The 17,661-nt window shown below is 43.0% G+C and overlaps 1 protein-coding gene across 4 annotated transcripts in view; it reads right to left on the bottom strand.

The window, feature by feature from the left end:
- Positions 1-12,721, bottom strand: part of PDGFA (platelet derived growth factor subunit A) — a 31,230-nt gene extending 18,509 nt beyond the window's left edge. For 2 of the 4 annotated variants that reach the window (XR_004372392.2, XM_032771004.2), the window contains exons 1-3: positions 12,159-12,721; positions 10,470-10,566; positions 1,859-1,963 (exon numbers count right to left, since the gene is read on the bottom strand). Coding sequence is in view for 2 of the 4 variants with exons in the window: in XM_032771004.2 (XP_032626895.1) it covers positions 1,859-1,963; positions 10,470-10,566; positions 12,159-12,221 (265 nt within the window). In the remaining 2 variants the exon portion in view is untranslated. The remainder of the gene's footprint in view (positions 1-1,858; positions 1,964-10,469; positions 10,567-12,158) is intronic. The other 2 variants (XR_004372393.2, XM_032771005.2) reach the window with 2 other exon arrangements.
- Between the last annotated feature and the right edge of the window lie 4,940 nt (positions 12,722-17,661).

The following is a 17,661-nucleotide window of genomic DNA, read 5'->3' as shown; positions in this document are numbered from 1 at the left end:
CATCTATGTATGTTTCACACATACAAAGCACATTTAATAAACTGCACACAATCTGCTTCTGTAATTTCTACACCATGCACCATCCCTTTGTTTATGACAAAACCTTCTCCAACTTTCAATTCTGAAGTGGTCTTAACCCCAAGCTGTCATACAAATGGCAGCACGCCTTATTTCTGAATGAAGCTGGGGAAATTATGCATGGCTTGGTTTTTTTAACAAGGCAAAACCATGAGAATAGCATGACCAAAGTGACTATAATACTCTGTTCAGCTGAGCAAATTATTTTACCAGGTCTCAATCTACAGCAACTTCCTGGTGCTGAAAGACCAGTTTAAAAGCAAAGGTTTCAGGCTTTTGAGGGTTAGCTGTATAATGTTTGCTGTGCAATAAAGCAATGTTGTGAGATATTGCTAGATGACAGCTTAGTCACAGTGCATTAAGCTGACATATGAACAATCCAAGATCCACAAACCTGAAATCTCTTGCAGCCTGGGATGATAAGAGCTAGGACTACTCAAGAAGTGACATTCTTGACTTCAGGACCAGATGGGCTGGCAAAGAATGCTTTGTCTCTGTTATGGCAGCCCCAACAGGGAAATTTGAATGGTAAGAATTTATTTGAAGGCAGCTTGTTTTTTGCTGTCCAGTTAAAGAGGCTAGGCTGGTGGGGTGTGATGAAGTTGGGATGCTCTTCAATACCCTCAACAGAAGTATAAAGAGAAGAAAATGTGATCTGGTTTGAACCCGGAACTTGAAAGCCTAGGATCACATTTGCTTTGATTTGGTTTGAGAAGAGGTCCGTTTTGATGGGCAAGCCCCCAGAGGAAGCTTTAAAACAACTCTATAGAGTGGGTAAATATCACAGCAGAGGAAGGATGCTTCTCACTCCCTATAATGCTGTTAACTAGGCCCATTAAAGGCCTGATAGTGCAAGATACCAGGCAGCACCTGCAAAATGCTAAGACCGCCATTCCCATTGACCTTAAATGGGAGGCATTCAGCACCTTACAGAATAAGGCACCAAATGCAGCAGGTGGTTTCAGAAGCATTGTTCTCTAGAGGGGTTCAGTGTGATAAATGTACAGTTGCCAATTCACACTGCAAATCCATGCTGACAGTGTGCTCTGCTATATGTTTCATGGGTTCTTAGCCTAAAGTTAAAATATACTGATTAGGAATTACCCACAGCATATAAGAATATGCATGTTTTCCAAAGATAAGTTAAATGGTAAATCAGTAAGATCTAATCACTTGTAACAAGTGTTGTTGCATAAAAATGCAATTTTGAAGTCAATTAACATCTACTTCATTTTATATCCAGGCTTTTGTTTGAAACCATCATTAATACTTATTAGAAAAATGCCTTGTAAACATGTCTGGTCCCTTGTGTAATGATGGAAATTAATGTCATAGCACTTCAGTCTTGCTCTTCATTTTTGGATAAACTGGTTTGGAATGAAAGAGTCAAGCTGTTTCCTTTTCTAGAGCTTCTGTCCCGAAAACTCTACCAACTGTTGATGGTTTGTTTTTTTTAAAAAGCACATTGCAGTAGTTGTTCCCCACACTACGAATTATACATTGAATATCTCCGCATTTTCTAACTAAGGTCTCTCTTTTAACATGCTGCAACAAGAAAGTGAATGTAAAGAATTTATTCATGCCTGTCTCTTGTGGATAGATTACCCAGCAGAAGGTGACTGATGTAACAACTGACTTTGGAAAAGTGACATGCTCAAAGGAAAAGACCATTTTACTTTCTACTTTTTATTTTGCACAATGAAGTGTCTTGCATGACGAATCAAAGGAGCCTCTCTCCACGATTTTGTTCTTTAAGCACAAATAGCTTGTTGTTTCTTACCAATGCTTCTTTTTCTGCGAATGGGTACAGGGTGATTCTCTTGAACATGTTTAGCAGAATGAACACTATGAGATCTCAAGTTTGTTTCTGAAACATCGTCATATCCTAAAGTAGAAAAGACAATATCAGACCTTTACTGTGTCATAAGCACAACAGTCACTTTAATTCTGCACCATTAATGTATAAGAATATGCGTCAGCCATACAAACAGGATCAAATCCTGCCTTAATATACAATTCTGTGAGACTCCTGCCAATAAAACAGCCGGGGCATAAGGGCAGAATTGAATGCAGAATTTCTCACACAAACATATGCATTTTTAACTCTTTAATATTTGTTTCATGGAAAAATATAGTAACTCTCTATGTTGTACGATACAGGGGCAATTCTGTTTTAATTCAGTTGCATTTTTCCTGTGAAAGGCATAATAAACTTTCTAATTGAATCTAGGTGTAGAAATCAGAATAACAATATTTCATGATGCTAATACACAGATTGAAGCTCTCTTTAAGAAGTTCCAAGAGTTCTGGTGGTGTGAGTCTACACCAGGGGTCGGCAACCTTTCAGAAGTGCTGTGCCGAGTCTTCATTTATTCACTCTGATTGAAGGTTTCACATGCCAGTAATACATTTTAATGTTTTTAGAAGGTCTCTTTCTATACGTCTATAATATATAACTAAACTATCGTTGTATGTAAAGCAAATAAGTTTTTTAAAATGTTTAAAAAGCTTCATTTAAAATTAAATTAAAATGTAGAGCCGCCCCTGGACCGGTGGCCAGGACCGGGCCAGTGTGAGTGCCACTGAAAATCAGCTCGTGTGCCGCCTTCAGCACAAGTGCCATAGGTTGCCTACCTCTGGTCTACACAATACAAAATATGGTGGTGTAGTAATAATGCTGTTCCTATAAACTTTATCTAGTCTCACTAACTCAAGGCCAAGCAATAATTAGTTTGGGTTTCCTTTTGGTCTCTCTGTTGCAGAACAAATCCCTTGTGAAGTATCCTAACCTTTGGAGGGGCATCTGAAGCTACTGCAGACTCTGGGATTGCATCCAGGCTTCTCTCGTTCCCTAAATAAGCCTACCACATGGGTTAAAGGGCCATGAGAAAGAGCAAAGACGGAAAACTTGGCATTTCATTTATCATATACAACAACAAAATGACCGCTTCACTGTTTGGTTTTGTGAAGTGAAGCAGTCCAGGTCGTGTCACATGCAGTGGGTTTCTGTAGGCTATGAGCACATACTTACTGCATTGCTGGCATAAACAAAATGCAGACTGAAATGTAACTAAATTCCAACACATCTCATATGTGTGGTCATCTGCCTATTGGAATGCCCTCTGTGACATAATGGGATATTTTATAGGTTTCACCGATGCCTTCAAGGAGAACTGTAATACGCATAAAAAATGCAAGTGGCTGGCATACAAAAAATCAATTACACTCTCTGCTTGCTAACAGCATGTAATGGTCTCCTGTTTTCTATAGCTTTGCACGCCTTCTAAACTCCGCAGTTCCAGTAAATTTATATGCATGTTTCATAATGTATCCAGACTGTAGTGGAACCTGTTTTACACTCAGCTATGTTAACAGTATGGATCACACATGGCTGCTCTATAAATAAACTGACTCTTTCCCCCCCGCACCCCCCACATACAAAGAATCACACCCAACAGAGCGTGTGGCTGTGAAATAATTGCATGCCTCGAGTGCATAGTGAGACATAAAGACAGAGGCCAGGTGCCTTCAGCATCCTTAGAAGGAACCACATGCCCTCAAGTGTGTAATTCCTCTTTTCTTATAAGTGGAAAAAAGCAGACTAAGTAGGCTATGCAACTGTAGCCTCCAGCAAACACTTCCACTCCTCTGTTGGCAAATCCTGCCCATTTCCTAAGACAGTGGAACTGATCCTGTGGGGATGGTGTAAATCAGCATAGCCCCTTTGAACCTCATCTATCTAGGTACGTATGTGGCCTTCATCACAGGAGTGTCTGAACATCTCGTGGTGACTAATGGCTTGTAGCCTCACAACACCCTTGTAGGGTAAGGAAATATTGCTCCCATTTTACAGATAGGAAACTGAGGCCTGGGGTGGATTAAGTGACATATCCAAGGATACCTAGGATATGTCACTTAATCCATCCTGTACCTCAGTCTCCTATCTGTAAAATAATAAGAAGTAGGTAGCTGAGCGGGGAACTAAACCCAGGTTTGCCAAGTCCTACCCCAGTGTCATTAGGCCATCCTTCCACTCTAAGGTGAGCAAAGCTATGTTGATTTACACTAGCTGAGTATCTGGCCTGTCATTTTTACTCAATGGGGTCTGCAAGTACTCACCACCTCGTAGGACCAAAACTTTAATGATTTCCTATATGTTGGGAGCTCATTAAGTGCTGGCTACCGTAAGCACTGGCTACCTCTCTCTCTTTGATGCAAGAAACTATAGTTCAAAAGCAGGGGGACCATATGGCCCATTCTGGCCGGGACAGTCCCTTTTTTAAGCCCTCTCCCAGCCATCCCGACTTTTTTGGCAAAACTGTGCATTTGTCCCGTTGGCTCTTGCCGACTGATCATCAGTTTTTTTGCACAATTTTGTAAAAAAAGTGGGGTGCGACCCTTAGTGGGGTGTGGAAGTACATGTGGGGGCAGGGAGAGTTGCAACACCAGTCTTGCGCTGGAGGGAGGGCTAAGGAGAGTGGCTTGTGGGGCACCTGAGCCAGTCCTGGGTGGGAGGGGACCTCAGGCCAGTCCCAGGTGGGTGGGAGAGGGCCTCAGGTGGCCCCAGGGAGGTGGGACCTCAGGCTGGCCCTGTGAGTGGGTGGGCAGGGGGGTGGGCTCAGGCCAGCCCATGGGGTGTCCCGTTTTTTCACCCTATTCAAAAGCAAGCTGCATTAATTCTGCTTAGCACAAGAGCGAAAAGCCATTCTGCTTACCTGCAAACAGTGTTTAAAAGTAAAGACTATCCGTAAAACTGAAACTCCTGTGCCTAGCCTCCTGCTGGTAGTGGCCATCTTGCTTAAGAAAGAAATGAAATGTGATGCCAGCAGTAGAGCAGCCCTGACGACCACATTCCAATCCGCTGTCCCCTACTAGGCAAAGCTCCTATTTAGCAGAACTCAGTCATACTATATTGCTTCATGAATCGGGTAAGATCCAGAAAGTAATCTCATCAACTAACCACTATGGGTTTATGGGACCACAGCTGCACAACTCAGAATTCCATTTAGCCTTATTCTACCACCAGTTTATAAGCAAAATGACAAGTTGGATGTGCTTATTATAAGATAACTTGTAAGGCGCTGAAGGCCCTTGGCTTATATTATATCTTGATGTATCACTATAAAATACAATTAGTTCACAACCATATGCCCAGCTGGGTGCAATTCCTGAGAGCAAAAAGAGTAGAGCTACCCTACTGCTAACACAGCTGACTGTAAAACAAGTTCCACTGAAAATCTAAATGCATTACGAAACATGCATACAAAATACTTTTTCTTCAGTCCATCACTGGTATCTTTTTATAAGCAGAGTTGTGGAGCACGTGGTTATTGTAAGAACTGTGCTAAAGTGCTGAAAGCAGTTCACCTATATTGTATCCCTCTTGGCATCTGGGCCCACAAAGGTATTTAGGCTCCTAACTTCCACTAAAATCAATGAAAGAAGAGGAATTTTTACCATTTTAATAGTTAGAACAATGCTGTTTCAGCAATCCAGAATAGAACTCTCCTGTTGACTGCTGAAGCCTGGAAATAAACTCGCAATTTGACAAAAGGGCTCCTGAACTAATGGTGTCAGAAATTATGTCAATTTTCCCACAAGGTAGAAGTGATCCAGAGAATGAAGCTGCAGGGTACCAAGTGCCTCAGAAATGCGGAGTTTCCTGAACTCCCTATTAATTCACTGAGAGCTGTGGGTGCTAAGCACCTTGCAGGATCAGGTCCTAAGAACAGAGTTGAGAAATGTGAATATATAGGAAAAAGTCTGATTCCCAATTTATAAATGTTGCAACGTACTGGTCGCTAAGTCAACTTTGAGGATGCTGTGCTGAACAAGATGAATGCCACTCTCTTTTAAGATGGGGTAGTTCATTTAATAAAATAAATGTTTTCATGGCAGCTGATCAAGTAATTTCTCTTTAATCTTTTATGCACTGATGCACTGACAACATTTTGATGATGGGTAGAAAAATAGCTAGCAATTAGCTCTGGTCATCCCTTAATGTAGTTGAAATTGTTCTTTTTGTCAGATTGGCACTTTTCCACTATGTCAAGGAGTAGCTAATATATAAATCTCAGCGTTCCTATGACACTCTGCCAATAATGTGATTACTGTACTCTCTAAATAAGCATGTGAAAAGTGCCCTAACACTAAAGCAACTGTTATATAAATACTTATATATCTGTATAGTGTCCTCGTTTTCACATGTAATTTTTGTGCAAAAGGTATAGTCTCAAATGGTGTGCTTACTTGTAGTCTGCCAAATAAGTATCATCTCAATGTGTGTACAAAAAATGGACGTCCAAGATTCCTGGTATCACCCTCAGCTTATGAAATTCTCATTGTCTCTCTTTCAGGAATTCAGTACAATGTACAATAACAAATACAATCTCTCTTACAAATCAGTCCTACTCCCAAAAGCCCAAGGCAAAATCAGACAGTTTGATCATATTTCTATCCGGTGTAAAATATGCCCTTGTGACATCCAAACTCAGAGACTGTCTAAGTTTTAAACTTTGATCTACTAAAATAAATTAAAATAGTAACATGTAGGATGCATTTTTCTGAATAGAGTTGCAACTTAGTAACTAAAAAGAATAACATTATAGTATTTAAGCTTTCCAGAGCCACATTCCCTACATCATGTCTGGGAGGGGAGAGGGTGGGGGGAGGGGAGAAGAGAGCAAAATACAGACACATATCTCAAAAGCTTGCCTCCTTCACTGTTTCCAGCTGGCCTAATAGAAGATAATATCTGCATTCTTGTCCATTTTTAAACTGGGGTTTGGTCCAAAGACCACTAAAGTCAACAGGAGATTTTAATGAATTAGACTTTGTGATTTAATGAACTAATATAATAGCAATTTTTCCATGTGTGTGTTATTTTATAATACATCATTAGAATTTAGCATTGTAGTAACACTAGAATTTCCTGGTTGATGCTCCAACAGCATGTACAGGGAAAATATTGTTCCCTCTGTGGGAGAGTCTCATCTCAGTCCAAACAGTGATGAGGCAGGAGGCAAATCTAATAGACGATGAAATGAACTCTACCACCCCAAGACAGAAGGGAGAAGGCAGTGTGTGAATGGTAAGAACCACCACACCAAAGAGATTTTGCAGGTGTCAGAAATTATGTCAATGAAATGCCTCTGTTTGGCATGCCTCTGTTTTGGTAAATGAAATGCCTCTGTTTTGGTGATTTATTCTCTTAGCTATTAATAGTAAAGTTGTGGACCTTGAACACTAGAGATATTTACTTGCTGGGATCATGCATACTTTATATTAAGTAGCCAGGGTTTGATTCTGCTCTCAGTGGAACTTAATGGATTTACATCTGTGTAACTTTCATAGGGGCCTGTTTCTGGGATCCTTACCGAGATAAAACTCCTATTATTGCCAATGGTAGTTTTCTTAGACTAGGGAGTGCAGGATCAAGCCATAAGAGCATAGCAACATAAGAAAGGCCATTCTGGATCAAACCAAAGGTCCATCTAACCCAGATTCCTGTCTTCCAACAGTGACCGATGCCAGGTATGCCAAAGGGAATGAACAGAACAGGTAATCATTAAGTAATCCATCCCGTTGCCCATTCCCAGCTTCTTGGCAAACAAGGAAGAATTTGGCCCAGATTTTCTTTATTGAAAACATTGATAACCACCGTGTTGGATAATGTTTTTCTTTAAGTAATATGCCAGATGGTGTGGGGGTGTGGTTTCTAATTTTATGAAGGGGTTATCAGTCATCCTTGCAGTGCAATATCAAGTCAAAATCTGTCAGAATGCAAGGAAGAGCTGCCCACTCTGACTTACAAGACTTACTTGAGAAAAACATATACTGTGTTTGTTTTACAGTGTGAGAGAGAAAGTGACCTCTCTCTCGTCAAATTTCCACTGACTCTGCCCCTTACTGAGCTATATGTTTCTTAGGGAAGTCAGACATTTACTGCATGAAAGCCTGATTCTGCAAACCTTTGTCCAGGAGAGCAATTTTTACTCACTTGAGAAGATCTATTGAGTTTAATAGAGCTAGTCACTTGAGGAAGGATTTGCAAGGTTATGCACTAAAATGAGGAAGAAAGTAATGATTGGATGGGTTGTATAGAGTTTTGTTTTGCGTTTTTTTGTGCAATCCATAATTTAACAGAGTAAATGCTGCAAAAACACCAACATAACTGCTGCATAGAACTTAACTGAACCAACTCTTTTAAAATGCAGTTATTATTCAAAGTAACAAATACATTAAACTGAAAGAGTATTGAGTGAAGTATTATCTTAGCAATGCTATCAGACATCTGACTTTCTAGCCCATGCTAATCTCACATACAATAAACACGCTCAACCCTGCAATCCTTTATCTCCAAACTATGCCCACTGAATTCAAATTTAATTGATTTTGTATAGCTATAATAATACTTGGGATCTAAGGATTACTCGTGGGGTATTGGGCCCAGTGATGTGTTTAAGCATAAGCATAAACTAAGATGGTAAATGACTATCTACCTCCATCAAGGCCCAGACCTGAAACCATTAGTCTGAACAGAGTAATAGAGTTTAATGCTTGGATAAGGACTACTCACATAAGTAAAAATAAAGGTGCAGGACTGGATCCTTAAAGGGGATTTTTATAAATTCATGCCCTAAAATATTAATGTTTCATGTTCAAATCTTAAAATCTGTATATTTCCTATTTCTCTGGTGCTTTCTGACTGATGCTTTGCAGTAAAACAGCAAAATGAAACAACACATTTATGGTTAACGTCTTAATTTTTCAGTACTGTTTCTGCTTAATGTTTGCAATTAGGTAAGTAATTATAGACTGGAATAAGTTCCTCTGATCTGCTCCATTCACTGACGTATTTTAAAATAATATAGTCTTGTATCTACCAATTATTGACTCAAAAGCATAGGAAATAAAAAAAAATCTGTTCAAATTCCCAAGTGCTCAGGCATCTCCCACAAGAGCTAAAATATTCACTGACTTCAATGGGATCAGGATTAGGTCTTTATGCACTTGAATGGTATAAGGCACAATTTTAGGTGGGGACATATGGATTCCTTATTTTGTCCTTATTGTGAATGCTTCTTTAATCCCAATGACATAAACACTACCAGAGCAGAACTTCTGTCTCTAAAAATTTCAGCCCAATCCAAAATCAAGCTGGATAAGAGGGTTTTTGAAGAAGGAATGTTTTTAACAGTATTAGTAATCAGCCATTATGGCAAAGCAGTGTGAATGAGAGGAGTATTTGAAACTTCAGTTTAATGGGACACCAGTTACTGCTCAGCATCATGAAAAAGGAAAGCCGTGTCTGTAAACTATGTTTCTGGTACATTTCTGTTCACTATTATATCACTTTAAAAAAAAATAAGACAATTAAGTTATCATTTAAAAAGATGTTGCCACATTCAATGAAGGGGATTGAGCCTAGTCTATATTTTACCAGAATGCATACCATATGGTTTAAATGGAGAGCTCCCAATACCAAGGCGAGCAACAATTCATTGACTTTTTGTTTGTGCTGTTAGAAAGGGAGAGGTTTACCCTTAGTTCGTGGAGGATGCATCTGTTTGTTTTATTCTTTCACAAACTAACTGAAGAAACCACCAACAGCTAACTGTGTCAACTGAAATGTAATGATTCTGACTCAATAATGCAATGATTCTCAGATTTGATTCAATACTGCAATGATTTGTTCCAGGGTAGAACATTAGCGAATTGTACAGTCTCACAAGCCTAATGGGGCAGAAAATAACCTCCTGCTATTCTCTTCTGAATGAGTGTCTGTAAGCTCCATAGGAAGGTTCCTGTTTAAAATCAGTATGGACAGTTTATTTTCCTTTCAGTAAGCCCCAGATCTTGGAGAGACATTACTTCATTCATAAATATTGTTGCAAATATTTTAAATGACTCTCGCACAGTAGCTTAAAGATAACGGTGCAGTGGAATAACAACAATAAATATTATGGACATTCTTTTTGCTGATAAAGAGGTCTGACAGTACAAAGGTCACCAACATTAACATTGTACCGAGAAATATGTGCACCAAGTTTATTTGGTGTCTGCTCACTTTTTGATGGTTTCATTTTAAAATGCAAAATAAGCCTGCTTTGGAAATGGATCCTTGTCTGTTCTTATACTTTTCTAAGAACGCTGGTGGGATTGGGGAGAAACGCCTGACTCATCATCATCCTCTGGTTTCCCTGCTTTGGATTCTGATCTTTGGGCTAGGTCTGTCGGCCCACCCAGCGCTGGAAACGAGTGAATGGAATATTCAGAGACCGTCTCTTTAAAGCCATCCCAACAACCAGACACGTGCCGATCTGTGGGCTCAGGTGCCACCTCTCTGAACAGTGGAATAAAAAGGGAAGGAAGGAAAGAGAATAATTTACCTACGGAATCAATCTCCAGGAGGCGCTGCAAATCACGGATGCTGTGGATTTCGCTGTGAGCCAGCCTCTCGATTAGCTCCTGGGGGATTTCAGCTTCCTTCAAACAGACAAAACACCGAATCATTGCTTCCCCCGCCTGTTCCAGGATCACCTCTGAGTACATCATCAGTGCAGGCTGTGTGTGCCTACGGACACCCCAGAAAGCTCTGAGCTGATTCCACCCTGCTCCCCACTACTCAAGTGGAATGGAGCTTTGCGCATGAAATTCTATTAAACAAAACAGGCTCCTGGCTTAACATTTCCAAGTAACCCATGTTAGGCATCACCCTGCGTTGGAGGGTTTTCCTGGACGTGTTTAGGTTTGGCATTTAAAATTTCCCCTCCACAGTGTCTGGAGTCGTCCTGCGTTCACCACGCCTCGATAGCTCCGCTGTTGTGCATAGGCCGGGGGAAGAGACAGGGTGCCTAGAGGTGTTTATGATTTCATAGAGCCATCACCAGCAGAAGAGATCAGGTTGAAATGCGCCACGACTCTGAAACCCAAATCCCTGAGCAATTCTTTAACACACTTTCATCTTTGATCTGGTTTAAAGTTTCTGTCAGGTGGAGAGATCCTTAAATCTCCCACAAACTTACAGGAAGGGGATAAAACAAAGTTTTCAAGCTGTTTATAAGCTCACCCCAACCCAGGGCGTCAGCACCTTTCCCTAACGTCTGTCGGGAAGCAGAGAGAAATCATGTACTCGAGACCGAAGGCGAGCCTACAAGTACCCACGCTTTAGATATAAACGAAAATGAAACTTACAATAATAATCATAACCCCCCAGGTACGATGCTTTGGGGTGGGCATGTATCTTGTGCTAGCGAGAGGCAAAGTGGGGCTTCTGTTGTCCTACAAATTCCCTCAAATCTTCCCCTACAAATGGCCACCTGTAATAATCCCCAGAGAGACAGAAAATCATGTTTCTCTTAGATCTCTCTGCATAGGAATCTACTGAGCACACGGTAGAAATATACAAATGGGTTTAGGTCAGATTAGAACCCACTTTTCCCTGGTTGGGCTCCAAATACATAGGTGCGGGGATATTTATTTTTACATTTTTGGCAGCATAAGAACAACTTCAGCTCTGAAGAGGGGAGAGTAGGTTTTAAATGACTTCGGTCTTAAAACACAGATCGTGTGTGTATATGAACCCAATATAGTAACTGCTCCTCGGTCATTTTATTAGCGGTTTCATTCTAGTTTCTTGTTGGCAGGAAACTGCGCTATAATTCCTTCTCCTTGCCATGCAACAACAGGTCCGAGCACGGATTTCTTTGCAAATAATCCCAAGGCTGTTTGCGTTCCGATGGGTGTAGAAAACTGTAACAGGGGTGGGTATTTTTTTTTTTTTCCAAAAAGCAAGCAGCCAGCAAACAGCCCTGGAGCAAAATGCACGGTCATTCTGTTCACCCGTTTGCAACTTGGTTTTGCCTTTGCAAAATTCTAACAACGGTGGTGAATCGCTTCGTCCGGCAGCAATCCTGAGAGATGCCCTGGAGGACACTAACAAACGATTTCCCCTTGTCCAGGTTAAAACTAGGAGCTTCCCCGCCCTCCCTTCCAAACGACCTTCTAAACACTCTTTCCAACCCCCCGCCGCGGCTGAGCACTAGGAATTAACCATGCAAGAAGCCAGTCTCACCTACCTCTGGAAACGCAAAGGGAAGGTAGCAAAAACCTAGCAGCAAAATGCAAGCCCAGGTCCTCATCGCGTTCTGATACACTCGGGGCACGAATCCAAGGCAAGGGTGCTGCGGCGGAGCTCCAGCCCGGCTCCTGCGGCTAGGAAATTCAGTACCATCCCTCGGGGAAAGGCACTGGTGAGGCGTGTGGCTCGGGGCTCTTCGTCCACGTTGCGGTGTGCCGGGGGTGTGTGTGTGTGTGTGTGTGTGCTTGGGGGGTTTGTATGTTCCCTTTGCTAGAGGAGCTCCGCTTCTGCTGCTCTCTCGCGCGCGCTTCTAGGACTGGACCAGCCGGTACTTCTGCATATTTGCTTAGATCAGACCAAAGTGAAACCCAAGGAGTCAATCCGGAGCGCCGCCGAAACGCCCATCACCTGCCTGAGACAAGCTCGCCCCCCTCCAGACGTGCGGGAGCGCTTCAAACCCGCCTCCCTTCCCCGGCAGGAGGCAAACCCGAGCAGCAGCAGGTTCCTTTAATTATTTATGTATTGCAAGATCGCCCCCCTCCTCTTCGGCCCTCCACTACCTTCCCCTTTCTTTTTCTCCTTGTAAATGGATCTTTATTTATAGGGATCGAAATGTTTCTCTTGCTGAAAAATGCCCCCCCTCCGCTTTCCTCTCCCTCCCCCCGGCTGGGGCGAGGTTAAAAAAAATTAAATCGGAGCAATATTGCAAGATCACAGGAGGTTGCCTAGTGCAGTTTCTTCCCCACTTTGCACGGGAGAAAAGCCAGGTTTAAATCCCCGGGGGCCGGCACCGGCTCGGCCGATCGGAGCGAGGAATCGGAACTCCCAGAGAGGGTGGGTTCTTGAGCTGTCTGGAGTGTGAAATAATCCCGAGGAGGAGAATATACCATAGGCGCCCTCCCACCCCCATGCGCCTGCCTCCCCNCACACCCCCCCGAGTACTCCAGGCTGCAAACAACAAGTAGTGGGAGGGGCTGGGGGCTTCCTGCTGCAGTCTCCAACCTCGCACGCTGCAAAGCCACCTGGCAGCTGAGCCCCGCAAAAGAGACCCTGCAAAACCGGGGGAGGGGGCTACCCGCTGCCAGCCCAAACCCTGTCACTTCTGCGGCACTCGGAGGGAGGGATGAGCCAGCAGCTCCAATGCACAGGGAAGGGCTGAGAGCTTCTGCGCAGATCTAGGCTGCAACCTTAAAAGCATCCACCTTGTCTCGTTCATAAGGCAAAGGAAAATCGCCATTATTCAGCAACCCCCCCGCTAAACTCCCCCCCCCTCCAAAAACCCCAGGCCTGTCTGAGGTCTCCGGCAGCGCAATCGCCACTCCCAGGAGACAGCAGAGCGAGCTGAGTGTCTCCCATACAAGTGAGCAAGGAGATTATTAATGGGTACTGACACGGCCCACTTCCCCACTTGCAAATATTTTGGGGCTGGGAATAATATTGTCCTGCTGCTCTGAGGATGCCAAGCTCAGAGGCAAGCGCTTGCAAGAGCTCTGGGGGTGAGTGTGTCTCTGCCTCGGAGAGGGGAGCAGTGGTTGGGCCCCCCCCCCACGGCCAGAACTTCCCCGTTGTCTCCACCCTACGCCTGCGGCACCTTTCCCCTTCCACCTCCTTTTTCTTCGCACACGTATGAAGTGCAAGGGCCCCCGCCCCCCCCCAGGAACTGCGTGCTCTTCCAGCTCTGCTGCAGTCCAGGCGCTCGTGATCGCGTGGGGAGGGTGAGGTCACTGGGGTGGGCACATGTTCTTCCCCCTCCCCCGCCTCTCTCCCAAATCCCCCCTGCAAAAGGCAGGCGGTGGAAAGGGGGCTGGGGCCATCGTGCAGGAGCCGGGAGCCTGCCACGAGCTGGAGCAGCTGCTTGTCGCGCCGTGGGTGTGTGTCTGTCTGGTCGGGGGTCAGGCCATGGCGGGGAGCGCAGGGTGGCTTCACTTTGAGCAGTACTCTCCAGTGGAAAGGTTCAAAGTCAACCCGCAGCAAGAGTTTTGTGCCCTGCCCCTGATTCAAAGGCTGACTCTGTTACATATTAAACCTGTATCCTATTGACTCAGCCCCTCCTTTCCGCGTTTTATGCCGTGGAGCTGCAGGGCAGGGTGCCTTGGCCACAGTTTACACAGCCGATCGCCTTGTGCGAGTGTTCAAATTACACTCCGGATTGAGCGAACTCCTTGGCCTGGGATTTGTGCCCTTTCTCTGAGTACTCAAATCAAAGGCGCTTCTAGCCTCCTCCTGGGGCGCGGGGGAAGGGGGAGCAAAGAAAATATCCCCCTTTCCCCGCTGTAAACGGCACAAGGTGTCGGCTGCACCCTGACATCTCACTGAACTCATTGTGATTGAAATAACAGCCCTTTCTCGTCTCCACAAAGCATCTTAATAGCAGGAGCAAAGAATTCAGCTCATCTGCAAATCCAATAGCCTTTAAGTGGATTAACTGCAATAACACAACTGAGGAGTGATAACTATCCTTCATGGAACACAATAGACTGTAACTGCACAGCCAGGAGACTTAGCCTTTCATCTCGGCGTTTCCTGCAGCATTTCAAAAGGGAATGCTTTCCAGAACCCCTGAAGGGGTTTGCATGCTACTGGCTTGGGCATGCTTCTAGGAAACAACTTGTGCTTTAATGGGCACTTTGCAATTGCATAAGGGTTGCCACCAAAACAGAAGTGGCCTTTCAAGTGCGTTTACTGCTCTCTCATGCATGATGTCATATAGACCCACTGGGTGGTCTTCAAGACCAAAAAAACAGAAAACCTTGGAAGATTTGGAAGCACTTAAAAGAGGGGGGGTCTTTTCTGGAGATGGAAAACCGTGAGCCAGGGTGCAACCATTTCCAAATGTCTAGTGCTAAGGGACGAATCAAGTGCCACCTTGCAGTGCACTCCGATGGATGGATGTATAACATATAATCAGCAGTTATGCAGATATGGAGTTGGGCAGGGTGGATTGTGGGTTACCATCCCTGGTTAGGAGGGCAGGAGGGTGACATCACACAAGCAGAAAAGTGATGACTTCATTTTAAACTGTTTAATGTCTTCTAATCATTTGTGGGGGTTAAAATCAAACCTGTGGTCAGTGTTGTCATAGTAACAATAACAATGATGTCCCTAAAAGGTTGTGAAGAGTCTAACAATGCAAATCTCATTGAGCAATTATTCCTCCCCCTCATTAGTTCATTGGCTAATGTTTATCTAGAAACATAATTGGCTGGATATTCAGTGGTAACTCCTTAAAAAGTTGAATCTTTAGTTAAAAAAAACAACAACTTCAGGAGTAATTTTAGCTGTTATCTGGTGATAAGAAGTCTTTCGTATTTCTTGTATGCGTCGTTTCATGAAAAATTTACTGCAGCTGCATCTTTTTTAAACCTCTCGTTGTGATCAGATGGGCATCCTTCCTCTAGAAGCAATTTACAGTTGGCTGTTTATATGGGTTTGTAGCAAATATTTGATAATAGGGCAAAATGTGTAAGAGCCAAAAGAGTCCAATGATCTGTGCCTAGCTTGCAGAAACTTCTGCATGCAGTTTTATTCCTCTCTGAAAAGTTATTTCTGTGCTTATGAAGGAAATTCTGTATCTAAGTAGCCTTCTGTATGAAAATCCCTATGTTCTGTTTAAGAATTCTTACTAACAGGCTAGGACACTTTTATATGGAAAATGTCACACAAAAGTAATATGCAATGCAGTAGAGTGTTGAGTGGTATTGTAAGTCTATTATACAAAAGTGTACCAGAGGTGGATTGCTATATTTTTATGTCATATCTATATCCATTTATATGTAGGGAGGGATGATGTATGAGTTTTAATGGGTATGAATGAGGATTAGTGCAAATTATAAGACACCATTGAATTAAGTAGGACACTTCTTTGGCTTTTATGGACAAGACTGACTCTCCATACTTCAGAAGACACAAGAGTTCTGAATTATATTTTCACTTAGTTTGTAAGCTTTGGGGGGCAGACACGATCTTTTTGTTCTATGTTTGTACAGCACCTAGCACAGTGGAGTCCTGAGCTGCACATAAAGTTCTTTTCATACTGTGGCCCAAATCATCTTTGCTGTCCCCAGTTCAAACACCATTTTAAACCAGTACAGGCTAAGTTAGTATAAACAGGGCTAGGTCAACTGGTATAATGAAACCAAATCATGTTTTTACAAAGTGTGCCCTGACTTAGTTCCTGCTGAGAGAGGCCAAGGGGCTGTGATGGGGATTGGGAGGGAAGTGGTCTCAGAGCATTGGGAGAGAGCAGGAAGAAGCTGCAGTGGGGGGGAATGGGAGGGAAGGCACCTCTGGGTTCCAACAAGTTAGCCAGAGAGAACTAATGGAAGCACTGGAAGCAGGACAATTTTAAAATGGCCACCAACCACCTGGCTGCAGCCACTCTAATGATTTGATTTATTCATAGGCATTTCTGTGGAACCTCATTGCTCTGGTATCTGAGTGCCTGACAAACATTAATGAATTAATTTTAAGTATCTAAAACAAGTTTACATTTTTGTAATCAAATGTGAAAGTTAATCCCGCCAAACCTCCCAGATTAATGTACAAATTGATTTCAGTTTGGGGATTCGTCTGCTTCTTAATCATGTTAAAAAAATAATAAAAACATTAGTCACATGTTTTGTTTGTTCTTCTTTGGATGGCCTACTTGTTTTACTGAAGGCGGAAGGACACCAACACTGGAATTTACTGGGCACATTCTGTAACGAAGGCTCTGCCACAAAGCAGATGCAAAATTACTTAGAGCAGAAAGCATCATGGCTCCAGAAATAGACCGTAAAGAGCAGTCTCGGAGAATAGGATCCCAGGTCTTTCAGCAACAATCCCAAACATTTATAAAAGCCATGGACAGTGTCTAAAAAGCACAATCCGGAAAACGACACAGGCAAACAGCTTTAAATATGGAGTGCATGTAAAAGGCAGCTCACCCACTTCTTAAAAGGAGAAAGAAGTCAGACTTTGAACACTCTCATTTTTTTGGCCTATGTTTTCAGATGGCCTGAATGTCCTCCCTCTCCAGGGGCACATTGTTTGGTTCTTCGAAATTTGCTCCTGTAGCTTTGGGTCTGCATAAATAAATTACATGTGCAAATCATCTTACCTACCGGTACTGTTGACTGCCTGGTTTATGCCTGTAGTCACATAGAGACAGGCTTAAGGTCTGCAGCAGGTTTATGGGCAAAAAAATTACAAGTGCACACAGTGTGGAAGGTCACCCCTTCAGTTTTTGCCCCTCATCCAGTTGTAACACCTATGAATATTCATGCCACCCTTTTCAGCTCTTACTTTTGGGCTCTTCTGTTGCTTATTTGTTCTGTGTTTATTATTATTTAGCACAGGATTCCAGATACTTTCATGGGAGACAGGTACTTCGAAAAATCACACGTGCAAATCAATTGAAATCTTTTGGTAAGAAAAAGTGATCAGTAAGGTGGAGTCCACTGAATTTTCACATGATTTATCCAATGAATGTGCAGAGACCCTTTGGCCTGTACAACCTGTTC

Source organism: Chelonoidis abingdonii, chromosome 9 (genome assembly GCF_003597395.2).
Source record: "Chelonoidis abingdonii isolate Lonesome George chromosome 9, CheloAbing_2.0, whole genome shotgun sequence".
NCBI lineage: Eukaryota > Metazoa > Chordata > Testudines > Testudinidae > Chelonoidis > Chelonoidis abingdonii.
Note: the sequence above shows the minus strand (reverse complement) of the source record. Positions and strands in the feature narration are given on the sequence as shown.